At 48.1% G+C, this 12,904-nt stretch overlaps 1 protein-coding gene across 5 annotated transcripts in view; it reads right to left on the bottom strand.

Annotated features, from left to right (window-relative positions):
* Positions 1 to 12,904, bottom strand: part of LOC142558355 (uncharacterized) — a 44,610-nt gene that overhangs the window by 19,488 nt on the left and 12,218 nt on the right. For 4 of the 5 annotated variants that reach the window (XM_075670500.1, XM_075670515.1, XM_075670511.1 and 1 more), the window contains 5 exons: positions 10,382 to 11,002; positions 7,841 to 7,949; positions 5,516 to 5,572; positions 3,748 to 3,886; positions 312 to 375 (listed from right to left, as the gene is read on the bottom strand). In XM_075670500.1, the coding sequence (XP_075526615.1) occupies positions 312 to 375; positions 3,748 to 3,886; positions 5,516 to 5,572; positions 7,841 to 7,949; positions 10,382 to 11,002 (990 nt within the window). The remainder of the gene's footprint in view (positions 1 to 311; positions 376 to 3,747; positions 3,887 to 5,515; positions 5,573 to 7,840; positions 7,950 to 10,381; positions 11,003 to 12,904) is intronic. The other variant, XM_075670506.1, reaches the window with a different exon arrangement.

Genomic DNA, 12,904 nt, shown 5'->3' with positions numbered 1-12,904 from the left:
TGTAATGAGGAGGGAGGATAACGGATGGTCATTAAGGGTTACGGACTGGATTCCAAGCTAAGGGAAGCGTAGCAGGGGGCGGCAGAAAAAGTTAGGTGGGCGGATGAGATTAAGAAGTTTGCAGGGACGACATGGCCACAATTAGTACATGACCGGGGTAGTTGAAGAAGTATGGGAGAGGCCTTTGCCCTGCAGTGGGCTTAACCAGGCTGATGATGATGAGGATGCATTCATACCAACATGATCTGCTTTCCGTCTTGTTGCACAGCGGCATGGTTTCATGAAACTAGATAAGTGACTGAATAACTTACATTTGAAATCGTGGATTCTCCAGTTTCTGCCGAATCTCCGCATCGGTCCGAAGCTCCCTTGTCACTGGAAATTAAGCAAATTTATCTATAGATTTCTGCCGTGCAATATTTTGTCATTACAGCAACACTCTCAATGCTGATAACGAAGTAGCCACATGTGTTGCAATTAAAATACTGATAACGGAGAAATTAAGTGACTGCTTACAAGCTATAATAAACGGTTTTAGCATTAAGTGTTTGCAGTCCAGTCCGCTCACACCCGTGCACCCTAACAAGTTAAAGAAAGGTCATTCCTGCGAGTAGAGCATTGCTTTCTTTTTATTTATTTCAAATATTTTGCTGTCGTTTCAAGTCGCGGAGTTTAGGCAGGCGCTTTTATAAATTGTTGTAATATGCGCTTAAGCTTAATTAGGCTGTGTTAGTTTAGTTTTCTGCTCCAGCATTAGCGTTACTAACGCTTTAAACAGCAGGCATATTCTCGCTATTCTACTTTTGTCCGCACTCACAATAGCAGGTACGATAACCATCTCGGAAGGTCTGATGTTGATCTTGAGACATGTTATGCCGCGAGGTGACATACATGAGGTGACATGTTTCGATAACATGCTTTAGTTTAGCGATGTAAGCAGTAGGTGCTGTTATTTCATTCAGCGCGGTGAATTGTCAGTTAATTTGCTTACAAGAGACTTAGATGCAACTGCGAAGGGCTCTCATTCCAGCTTTGGAGCATTCGGCATGCGCAGAGTGCCGCTAGTTTGCTTTCCGACACTGTGCACACAGCTAGATCTTATTGCAACTGGTTCAATTCGTTTCCAAGTCATGTATTTACGTTGATGCAAGTGACCTTGCTCGAAAGAAAATCCTCGCTCAATTTCGTAAACGTGTTGGAAGAAACGCAATTTGGTCCGATTAGTTGTTATTCTCTGCTCGTTTGATCGGAGTTTGCGGGTGTCTGCTGTGTTTGTTCCCAAGTTCGGGCCGTACTTCGAACACCGCGTACTGCGAACACGAACAAGCACAAGTCAACGGACGCAAACGACCTCATCACAGAGATCAGCTAACTAAAGCGAAAAGTGCACCCCGACTCACAAACGGAACTCTCATTTGTTTTTATCTCACGACGCGGTGGCCAGGTAATTTCACAGTTCTAGCTTCGTTCGATCAGTGCACAATATGCGTAGTTAGCTCCTCAAAGCGGCAATTTACGAATTGGAGCCAATGAGTTTGTAGGGCACCTGGAATTAGTTCCCAGAATGACATCAGTTTGGAGATGTGTGCCATCAAATCGCTTTCTCTCTTTTTTTTTTCAGAACGCTCTTTCATGCATTGAAGCACAAAAATAATATATCTCGAAAATAAGATATCGATACCGGTGTCATCCTGGAGATTAATTTCAAGTTGTTACGTCTTGTGAACTCACCGGCTTGGCCTCACTCTTGGCACTTTGCGTTAGGTAGGAGGTTCCTGTCATGCCGCGCTTTCATAAAAAGAATGTGGAACCGAACCTCTGCCGTCGAGCACAGCAGCCCGGTTCTCTAACCACTACGTCATGATCGTACCCATAACTCTTTCGTTCCAAAGGCACCCAGCTCTTGGTTAGGCTGCACTATCTCCGGAGGCCGGCCCACCTTTTCCTCGTACTTTTCTAGTAGTAATTTACGCTGCGTATAAACTGTGCGACGTTCCACTGATTTCATGATCGTCCAAGTTAACTATGGTTTTAACACTTCTTCGCTGGAGTACAAATGCCATGTTGACATAAGCTTTACATGTCATAGTGATATGTACGAATGATTGTATAACACGTAGTCGCTGATGACGTCACAGCCCGTGTTTCTCTTGCTTACACTCGTCCACTATACAAATTGTCATGCCTAGAGGTCGGTATATTTTAGGCACTATATAGTCGGGTGGAACTGCGGCCGGTTCGGCTTTACGGTTCTGTAATGAACAAAACGCCGTGTGCTAGCTTTCGAGCTCCTTCTCTTCGAGCAAGTGCAGAAGCTGCGTCGAACTTTGCTCGTTTGCTCGGACGCGGTACCTTGCCTGAGGGAGAGAGCAATGCCGCAGCTATCTCGACCACCTCGACCCTGTCTCGCCACTGCCTCCCGTTTCGTCGTGGGCATTCAGTTTTTGCTGGCCCTTTAACACACACACACACACACACACACACACAAACACGCATATATATATATATATATATATATATATATATATATATATATATATATATATATATATATATATATATATATATATTGTTGGGCGCATTGCTGTTATCGTGGTGCTCCTTGGCGCGCGACCGGGCTTGACCGGGGAGCCCCGCCGGCAGCCACGGTAGTTGAGGCCTGGACACGACGCAGTAAAGCCGAGACCACACGTACGCTTGCGGACGCGCGCAAGCTCGCGCACGTCAGCGCGCTTAGCGCCTGCCGCGCCTAGCGAGTAATGGCGGTTTGCATCTACAAATACGCGCGACAGCGCGCGCTCACTGGGCTCGCTCACAGACGCCTTGGCAGGCGCCGCTTCGTACTTTGTTATCGACAGTGTTTCAAAATGCTTAGATATCTATAAACGCAATTGTTATATTTTTATAGCTGTTAGATCGGCGCAAAAAGAAAAGAAGAAGCACTTTCTTGCATGATATAAATCTGCTTCACTGAGAGTTGAACGTTCCCCGCCATAGCTGCGTAGCCAGGCGCGCCGACGCGAGGCAAGCAACCCAAGCGCGCTATAAAAGAGAGGAATGAGACATCACGCTGCGTTTCGACGCGTACGAGCCATGCCGCAGCGTTTGCGCATGTGTGGACACGTGAGCTTGCGCGCGTCCGCAAGCGTACGTGTGGTCTGGGCTCTAAGGTGGTGTTGTCTGTATGCCTGGCGCCCGTCTCTGGGGCGCGCTCACCCAAGAAGAGTTAGAAGAGCGACGATGGTGCACTGGTCGTGAGCAAGAAAGCCTCCGGTATGCGGCGAAATGTGGCAACCGTACGCGAACGTCATTCACGTACGTCGACAATCACCTTCGATGGTTTTTGCGCGGTTTTTGATTAGCCGTGGATAGGTCACATGACTGCGCTGGAGAGTTCACGTGACGGTGACGCCGGAGGAGTACAATGACGATAATGATAAAACCGACGCGAGAAATCGCGAAGATCGTGCTAGTTATCTTACTTTCGAACTGCATTACTATTTGCATGAAATGTATTTTTTTTTGTCTTTTTGCCTTTGGCTGAATATGCAAAGAAATATTCAGTTAAATGTGGCAACAAAATTTTCGCTTCAAGTTTATTGCTCGGCAACAGCACGGATTAGCGAAGACCAGCGAAGAATGGTGTGGCAGAGTCGAGGCGTCCTGGATCTCGAACCTTGGAATAACCGCAGTCTGCCCAAACATTAACAATATATCATCACATAAGCGGGTGTAAAGATTACTTACTTTTCCACAAGCTTGTGCTGCTCCAGCAGATCGCGGTAGTAGTCTCTCCTCTGCTTTGGGGTCAAGGTTTGCACGTCTCGGAAGACAGGGTAGCCCATATCTACGGGTGGCACGTATCCAGCTTTTCCAGGAACAATCTCTGCGCACATTTCACAGTGAACTCTGCACTGCCTGCGTTTGTCTGCGTCTCCAGAATGTTCCCCTGAACTTGTGACTGTTCCTGCGCGGGGCGTGCTAATCCCATTTCAACGTAAAGTTTGCCTTCATCAATACATGGAAAATCTGGAGTGGTGCTAAGGGGAGTAATCGTTAGCATGACAATTACGGGAACGCCAAGCCGAATAAGCTGCATCGTAGCCAGCAGCTTATTCACGAAGCTCGTGACTAATGAGCATCTCATGAAATAATGTAAACATTGTTGCCGTGATAGCGATGACGACGACAGCAACAATAAAAACAGGTGCAGTGGCAATGTCATATTCGCAGCGTTTGGAAATCACAGTAGCTCGCTTTATTATGCATGCGGACCTACCGCAGTGGCTTGGTGGTCCACTCTTGTTCTCTCTCATTCCCAAATGGAGCCAAATACAGCTTACCTTCAGCAGTGGCGCCTAATGGTCCGACAAACTCAAAAAGAAAAAAAAAATGTTGCAGTCTCGACCGAAAGGCGAAGCATTGATTGCGATAGCAAATTATTAGACAGCTGTACGAAGTAACGTTAGCACTTTTATCGGACGTATGAACTGCTGCAAAGATTCGCTTACTAACTGAATTAACAAGCATGGTGTCACACGCGCACAGGCAAACGGGAGCACATCTCGCTCGATGACCGCGGTCACTCGCTGTCAGAACGCTGGCTTCATGAAGAGCGGCAGCAGTGGCGAGCGAATTCCCCTTCGTGCTGCCTCTCGCCTCAACACGAACTAGGCGCGCGAGAACATAGCGCTCACGACGCCATCAACTACCTCGGGTCCGCTGACTTTCGATCTCACCGTAGATTGCCTCCAAGATGTCGCGGGACGTGCGCGGAGTACAAGCGGAGACGCGCGCTACCATACCCCCCCCCCCTCCCCTCCTAGCGCGCGGACATCTCCTCGCTCAGCCCTTGCGCGTGAGAAAAGCCAGCCACCCCCTCCCTACTTTCCTCCCTTGCGCGCGCGAGAAGACGCCGCCGCACCACGCCACCATCCTTCTAAGCTCACCCTCGCATGCTTTACTCCGCACCTACAGCATACGGCGCGCGGCCGCGATATTATTTCACTTTATACGGAACCTCACGGCGGCGGCGGCAATTTACCTGGAGCGCCCATGTTCTTTTATTTGCAGTAAGAATTGTTGGTTATTTGATGAAGTACTGGATTGGTTATAGAAGCTTGTCATGACTCTTAGACGCTTTGGGTTGTGGCAAATAAGAATCCCCTTCACTGGTACGCGTAGCAGGCACTGATTAATTAATTATAACCGTATGCATACGACAAGCGAGGGTTCTCAAACTCAAGTATAGGTACTGGGGCGCACGCATTAACGTGGCACATCGAACGACGCACTGCAGTGTTAAGAAAGTATTGCTGAAGGATTCTGCAAGTTGTAAAGGGGAGATCGGGGGGAAGGGGGTAGTAGTGAAGTAACCGCAAGGACCACATGCGCCGCCCACAACTGCGCGTTTCAGACAAGTGTACTAATCCTGTCGCATGCAGTGCTGATGCCTCTATGGCATAGACTACGGCGCAGAGGCTCAGGCTAGGAATAAGCTTAGAGGGCGTCTTACCTGGCTCCCAGTTCTCCTCCTGTGGCAACTCCGTCCTGTGGTATCGTCTAGTTGTGGCTGCAACAGGACGCCGAGCCATTAACGAATCATGTGTGAGTGTTACTCACATGGAATCCATAACAGATATCGCATCCCGTGTGATATAGTTAGAAACAATCAAGGGCCATCTTCCCGTAAGCAGGACGATTTCGTATTACGCATTTAGAGAAATTATTTAGAGAAATTTTCGAAAACTTTCTAATTATTGTTTTCGATCGCGGTACTTGCGAGAACAAATTCAGCACGCATAGGCAGTGGAGTGGATTTCTATTTCAGGAAACCTTTGGAGCAGCCTAACCTAATCTAACCTAACCTAACGTGCCGCGTATAGATTATCACCAGTAATAACGTTCCTTTTGCGCTATAACAGAAAGCGCAAAGGGAACCTATAAGCTACCGAGGTTGCGGGCTTGGTTCAGGACCTCGGCGGCCGCATTGCGAAGGGGCGGAATATAAATCGCTTGTTAACTATTTCGTTACAGCGAAAAAAGTAGTCAAAATAGCAAATAAAGGGATCAAAATTGATTAGGATCTTTCACTATGCGTTGTGTCAGCCTAGGGCCGCGATTTTGTAGCGATGCCTCTTCCGATGCTATGCCTTTTCGCGCTTTTTAGCGCTGGCATCGACCGGAAGAGTGGCATCGACCGGAAAGCATCGATACAAAATCGCGGCCATAGGTGTTGAGGCAAGCTAGCTTTCATGTTTTTGGTTGCCCACGCTGTCGGCGGAAATATTAACTACGCAGTACGAGGTACGGAACAGCGGGCTCGAGCAAACGCGATGCAGTGAAGCGGCGGACGCTCAAGAGTAGGCATCAAGTCTATAGCGACACTATTTGCGCGCCCCTGTCCACACGCAGTCAACTTGGGGGCAGCCACGGTATGCTTAGCGAGACTGCTGGCTTTTCGCGAGGCTTATAGTGCGTCTTTATAGCGGTATAGCGTCTTTTCACTCGCTATAAGCCTCACGATGTTATACCAACAAGCCCAAACCACTGCATTATGGCTTTTCGCCTTCTTACTTTGGGGCAGCTTCTACGCGTAGAGCTGCGAACTACCCTCGGTTCCTACTCGTTTTTTTTTTCTGTGTTCTCTTTCATATACTGGTGACCAATCAGCAGTTCTTACTCGTGCTGAACAGTCACAGTATGACCAGCAGAATTTTCACTTCCTCTCAAGCAATTTCTCTGTCTCATTTATGAAAAGAAAAAATAAAGACATACAGTAGGGGTGTGCGAATATTCGAAACTTCCGAATAACGAATCGAATACTCCCCTATTCGATTCGGTCCTCGAATCGAATAGTCACCACTCGGAACCCAAATATTTTTCGAATGGTTCTCGAATATTTCACGTCGTCGACTGTGCTTGATCAAACATGAAATTGAAGCAAAAATACGATAACTTTTTATCCCCTGAACAGCGGAGATACTGTACCTGAGCACGCTGTCGATCAGGAAGCAGGGCTTTACCGGTAAAACCACGACGAATCAAAAATAAAATTTTGTTTAGACATGACATTAGGCAGTGGGTATTGTTTGGATACTATATATAGATGCAGCACGTGTGTCTTCCCGCCATATTAAATATGAAGGCGTTTCATTGCAACATAACTGATACAATAGTGGCACCCTCTGCCACGACCATTCGAGAGAGAGAATTTTTTCTTGCTCGCTCTGCCATCGCCGCAGGTGACCCGTATTTATGGTTTGGGCGCGAAGGCATACACAAAATGTTATTTGGAACGCAAGGCTACGTTTCTGAACTAAATATGATAATGCATGACCGCGTATGCTCAGAGAAGCGCCGAGTTTGCGAACAAACTGTTCATTTATTCTTAAAGCTTCCTTTGTGCTTTTAAAATAGAGTATGGTTTTTTTAAAAGTGCAGTGCAATGACAGAAACTTTCTAGTGCAGTCAAAACCACGACGTGGAAATTGATGTTGCTGGTGAGAAGGTCGTATATTGTTCGAAAAATTTGCGAAAATATTCGACATTCGACTCGCTTCTGGTACTGTTCGATTCGTATTCGATTCGGTCTCAAGAACTACTATTCGCACGTCCCTAATAAACAGTCTTGCAACATCAACTAGTTGACGAAGTAACTATATAGCCTCCCTCTTATTGCACGGTCGACGCGCTTAAGGTCGGGTGGATGACTCTCTTAAGAACACGGCAACTGACGACGGTTCACAGCCGTGGGACCCGAACGGGGACAGCGAGCGGCCACTTTAGAATGCCTGCAGTGCACGCATTTTGTTTGCGCGCTCGGCGAGCGCATACGTACCGCCGTTCCTCTTGCGTGGACAATGGCGGACGTGGGCGGCGCGCCCAGACGCGGGCACCAGGTGCGATGTGTCGTAAGGGCACCGCACCATGTTGTCGAGGGGCCGCCTCTGCGCGCGCGAACGGTAACCCGTCAGTAATCACAAAGCGTGCAGAAATAACCTGCGAAGAATTATACGAAGCCTTCTCAGATATTCGCCGTGCGTACGACAACGCGACTGAGAGATCTTGCTTATCCTGAGATAAATGCCTTGAGGAATTGGATACATGCTAAGTATGCCGAATTAATACGCTTCAGGTAACATGGGAAGGACTGACGAATGACGGCGACAGTCCAGGAGGGTCGGCGCCACGGTTGCCCGTTATTGTAGCAGTGGTAGTTGGGATTGGTTGTTTGTTAGGATGAAGATGATACGGAAAATGAAGGAGACGAGATTACTGCTGACCGCACTTGAAATCTCACACTTTAACTGCGGTAAGCAGTAGGTGGAGGGGGTAGGGGTGTAAAAGGACAGGGAGAGAGGATAGCGGAGAAGTTAGCGTTACGAAGGGAGCTATACGCATATATTCAACAGAGTGTTTCTATGCAAACGTTCATCCGTAGTTCGCTTGTGGAGCTACTTCCTCAAAAATGTCACCGGCACCGCGTACCGGCACTGTTGGATCCATTATCACCACTTCTCTTTACGGTATGCATAATTAGCAAGCAAAGGAAGCGCACGCGCGCTGAAGTAATGTTAGGTTATGTTTCATAAACGAGAAGATGTGGCGGTGGAGCAGCGCCTATGGTTTTCGACATACAAGGATGACGTTGTTTTCTTAGCAGACCGTAAGATATTCAGGTTTTTGCAGAGAAGCCTGGAGCAGAAGGTGAAGCTCTGCGATTTAAGTATTCTATAAAGAAATGAGGCTGCATGATGTCTAATGATACGACTTCTCAGTCGGTCACAATGCAGGAAAATTATATACCAAGAGCCGAGTACAAGTGCTTAATATGGGTAGGGTAGAATGTGGGAAAAAGATGCATAGAATAGCATGAACAGTTAATTCAAGCAAAGGGCAAGAAACGCGGCTTATTGAAACAGTGCTGTGGGCGTAAAACAGTTATAGAGTAGCACAAGTAGTATGGAAAGGAGTAATGCCTCCCGGGCTTACGTTTTGTAACTCAGTGCTATGTTTAAGATATGAAGTGCAGTCGGGACTGGATATAGAAAGGGCGCTTGAAAGATTAACACTGAGCGCGTATGGATAAACAGGAAATGAAGCGCAGTACACAGGGACGTGGGCTGGGCGTCATTTGAAGTACGGGAGGCTCAGAGGCAAATTTGTCACACACACACACACACACACACACACACACACACACACACACACACACACACACACACACACACACACACACACACACACACGCACACACGCACACACGCACACACACACGCACACACGCACACACGCACACACGCACACACACACACACACACACACACACACACACACACACACACACACACACACACACACACACACGAACATGCACACACAGGTACATACGCGCACGCAAGCGCACACACACCACGCGTAAGCGCACGGACATACGTACGCACACACACACACACATACACACACACACACTCACGTACGCGTCCACACTGAAGCTTGCATGAAGTGGCGCACATGACCACGAAAAATGAGCCCTCGCCCTGTATGATTTAAAAAAAATTCCCCTACGTTACTGCTATCCGCGGTTGCCCGTCACTCGTGATAGCGACCGCAGTGGTCGCTATTACGAGTGGCAGGCACCTGAACGCCGGCAAAAGAGGAAATGCTCTCGCGTAAGAGGCCAAATTCGCGAAAGTTTTCGTTCTCAAGTGCTCCTTGCTATTGGCCTACCACCTTCGCTAACAATATATCCGACATCTCGATTGCTTTGCTTCTGCTCTTACGAACAATTCTAGCGATCAACTCCGTTTTTGTGAGCACTGCTTGGCCTATCACATTTACGAATAAGGGCCGTGGAGTCCAACTTTTTCAATTGTTTGCTATTGAAGAAATTGAAATCTCGGCTAGTTGGTAAAGTTCCAAATCATGGTTCAATGGGCACCAGACAGAACGCACAAGAAAATGAGACCGACAAAAGCGCTTCCGGCCCTACTTTGCTATTGATTGAACGCCCTTGCTTATGTTTTGTTCGCCATTTCTTAATGGTCAGCGCCAATTCCTACGAGCAGCTCTAGCGCATGAACTGCTTTGTGAATACGGGCCCTGAGAAAGGGAAGGCAGGTAGACACTGGCAGCGTTGCCCATTACTTGTCACAATCATGTGCACTGTTTTCATTTAATGATTCTGTGTCAACTAGCCCAACAACAAACTGTCCTGCAACCAAACTAGCGTTAGTTAATTCTAATGTCCCAAAGATTATCAAAGCATTTTGTGCCTATTTCGTTTGTGCTGAAACAGTTGCGCGCGCCGAAGAAAGTGCCTCTTCGCACTTGCATAAGCGCCACCACTGATGGAGCGCGATTTGTGATTGAATGTTACCCAGCTATCTGTCACCAGTAATCGCGGACGCCGCCCAGTCTGTGGACGCGGCAGCGGTGGGTAGAGAATGCCTGTCCGGCTCGTGCCTGCGGCTGCCCCTCTGCCATGGTAGGACCCGCGTCCCCGTCCGCCTCTGTGTCCACCTTCGCGGCCTCCTCGGGGTCGGTCGGGATTGTCCCGTTTCTCAGGTTCCTCAAAGGTGACTTTCTGCGGAGGTCGGCCTCCTCTGCGCCGCTCGAGATTGTGCCGTTTTTCAGGTTCCTCTAAGGTGACTTTCTGCGGAGACCGGCCTCTTCTGCGCCGCTCGGAATTGTCCCGTTTATCGGGCTCCTCGAAGGTGACTTTCTGCCGACACCGGCCTCTTCTGCGTCGCTCGGAATTGTCCTGTTTCTGAGGTTCCTGGAAGGTGACTTTCTGCCGACACCGGCCTCTTCTGGGTCGCTCAGAATTGTCCCGTTTCTCAGGTTCCTCGGAGGTGACCTTCTGCGGAGACCGGCCTCTTCTGCGCCGCTCGGAATTGTCCCGTTTCTCAGGTTCCTCGAAGGTTGCTTTCTGTGGAGACCGACCTCCTCTAGGTCGTTCAGGATTGTCTCGTTTTTCAGGTTCTTCGAAGGTGACTTTCTGCGTAGAGGCAATCAATGGCGAGGCGTTAATGACTGCAGTTAAAGCGCTAGGAAATAGTTATACATTGGATGATAATAAGCGCTCAAATGTTTTAAAACGAAGCTTTCTTTGCCTCTTCCTTCGACTTTTCCACTACTGCTGTTGCTATCTTGCACGCCGCGTCGGGGAGTGGTTCAGAGCGTGCATACATGGCAGGAGTGTGGCAGAGAGTAAAGGCGACGCGAGAAACTCGTTTGGGCTTTTCCATTGACGGCCGTCACAATGCCCTTTGGAGTTCCTTGAGCGTGGCTACAACAGCCTTTTGATTGTTCTAATTATCCGTGACCACCCGCAAAAGCATTGCAGGAATTGCCGCGCTTACCTTTGTGCTAGCGTGCAACAGTCCGGAGGGGAGATTGATAGAATGGTAGAGGATGCAGGAAGAGGAGACAAAGAATGGCTAGAAACGACGCAGTCACAATACGACTAATAGGCTCGCCACTATTCGCTCCCATGCATGGGGAGGGCGGGAGAGGGTAAAGACGACATAAGGAGGCAAGGAAACGCTACTTCTAGACATGACAGCGGTTGCAGACAAAGTAGATAAATTTAAGTTCAAGGTACAGCACGGTACATTTCTGTTATTTCTGTAAAATACCGTGCAGATATGTAAAGCGGGACAACCGACGCAGGGTGTGCAGACGCAAAGCCGCATAAGGAACCGTAGCGTCTGGACGACATTATACGGAAGCGGCTGCACGTCAAATCAACACTTCTGTGCCCACTGTGGTAGCTTTGCGGCTATTCTGTTGCGCTGCTAAGCACGAGGTCGCAGAATCAAATCCCGGTCGCGGCGGCCGCATTTCGATGGGGGCAAAATGCAAAAATGCCCGTGTCCCGTGCATTGGGGCCACGTTAAGGATCCCGTAGTGGTCAAAATTAATCCGGTGTCCTCCACTACGGTGTGGCTCATAATGGCGTGCCTCATAATCAAATCGTGTTTTTGGGGCGTAAAACCCTAGAATTCAATTCAAGCTTTGCTACTAGGGCGTTGCTCGAGGTCGTAGGATCGCAAGATGCGGCTGTCGCTTACGCGGCAGGCGCATAGATTCAGCTCCACGTTAAAGAACTCTAGGGGATAAAATTTTATCCGGATTCCACCACTACGGCATGCCTCATAATCCGATCAGGATTTTGGTACGCACAGCCCCACAATTCAATTGATGTTTAACACTTCTGCCACGATGCGATGTGCCGTGTGAGGCAATGAGAATGCTAACCTTCTCGGAGGTTGTGAACAATGGCGCATAACAACGCCTCAAGCAAACAGGTCTTGCTGTGTGTTATGTGTACTACGCAGACAGATAGCAGTGGTGCACATAAGGTAACGCTTAACGTGCAACTCACCACTCTCGTATTACACTAAACGCTGAAGGAAATAATCATTCGCCGTCAACATCACCGCTTATTATCGTTAATCAAAGCAAACGGCACATAAAGATCTATTTGTGACGATATCTACTTGGAGGATGAAGGCAACACCTACAGTTTAGCTTGACGCATATGGTTTGGCTAAATTTTGAGTCCTTTTCGTTTTGGTGAATCTCCAGTACGGGACATTACTTTCTGTTGATATTTTTTTCTTGAAAAAAATTGAGGAACAAAATATTCAAGGTACAAGGAGACCGTACCTCTCTTTAGTGATTCATAATGCATGACAGTGGCTAACTCATCGGGTTGACTCCGAACTGAAACTTTGAGCAGTCTCCTCAAGAGGAAGTCTTACCCAGGGCCGACTCAGATTTCTCTATTCAAATACGTATGAAACACATATATGCTTTCATTGAACAGCCGCTGAGCCAATTTGAATGAAGTTTGTCGCATTTGAGAGAGAGAAAGTTGGATTCTATCGATGGTAGG

This window comes from Dermacentor variabilis, chromosome 1, assembly GCF_050947875.1.
Source record: "Dermacentor variabilis isolate Ectoservices chromosome 1, ASM5094787v1, whole genome shotgun sequence".
Classification (NCBI taxonomy): domain Eukaryota; kingdom Metazoa; phylum Arthropoda; class Arachnida; order Ixodida; family Ixodidae; genus Dermacentor; species Dermacentor variabilis.
The sequence above is the reverse complement of the archived record's forward strand: the minus strand, read 5'-3'. Positions and strand labels throughout refer to the sequence as shown.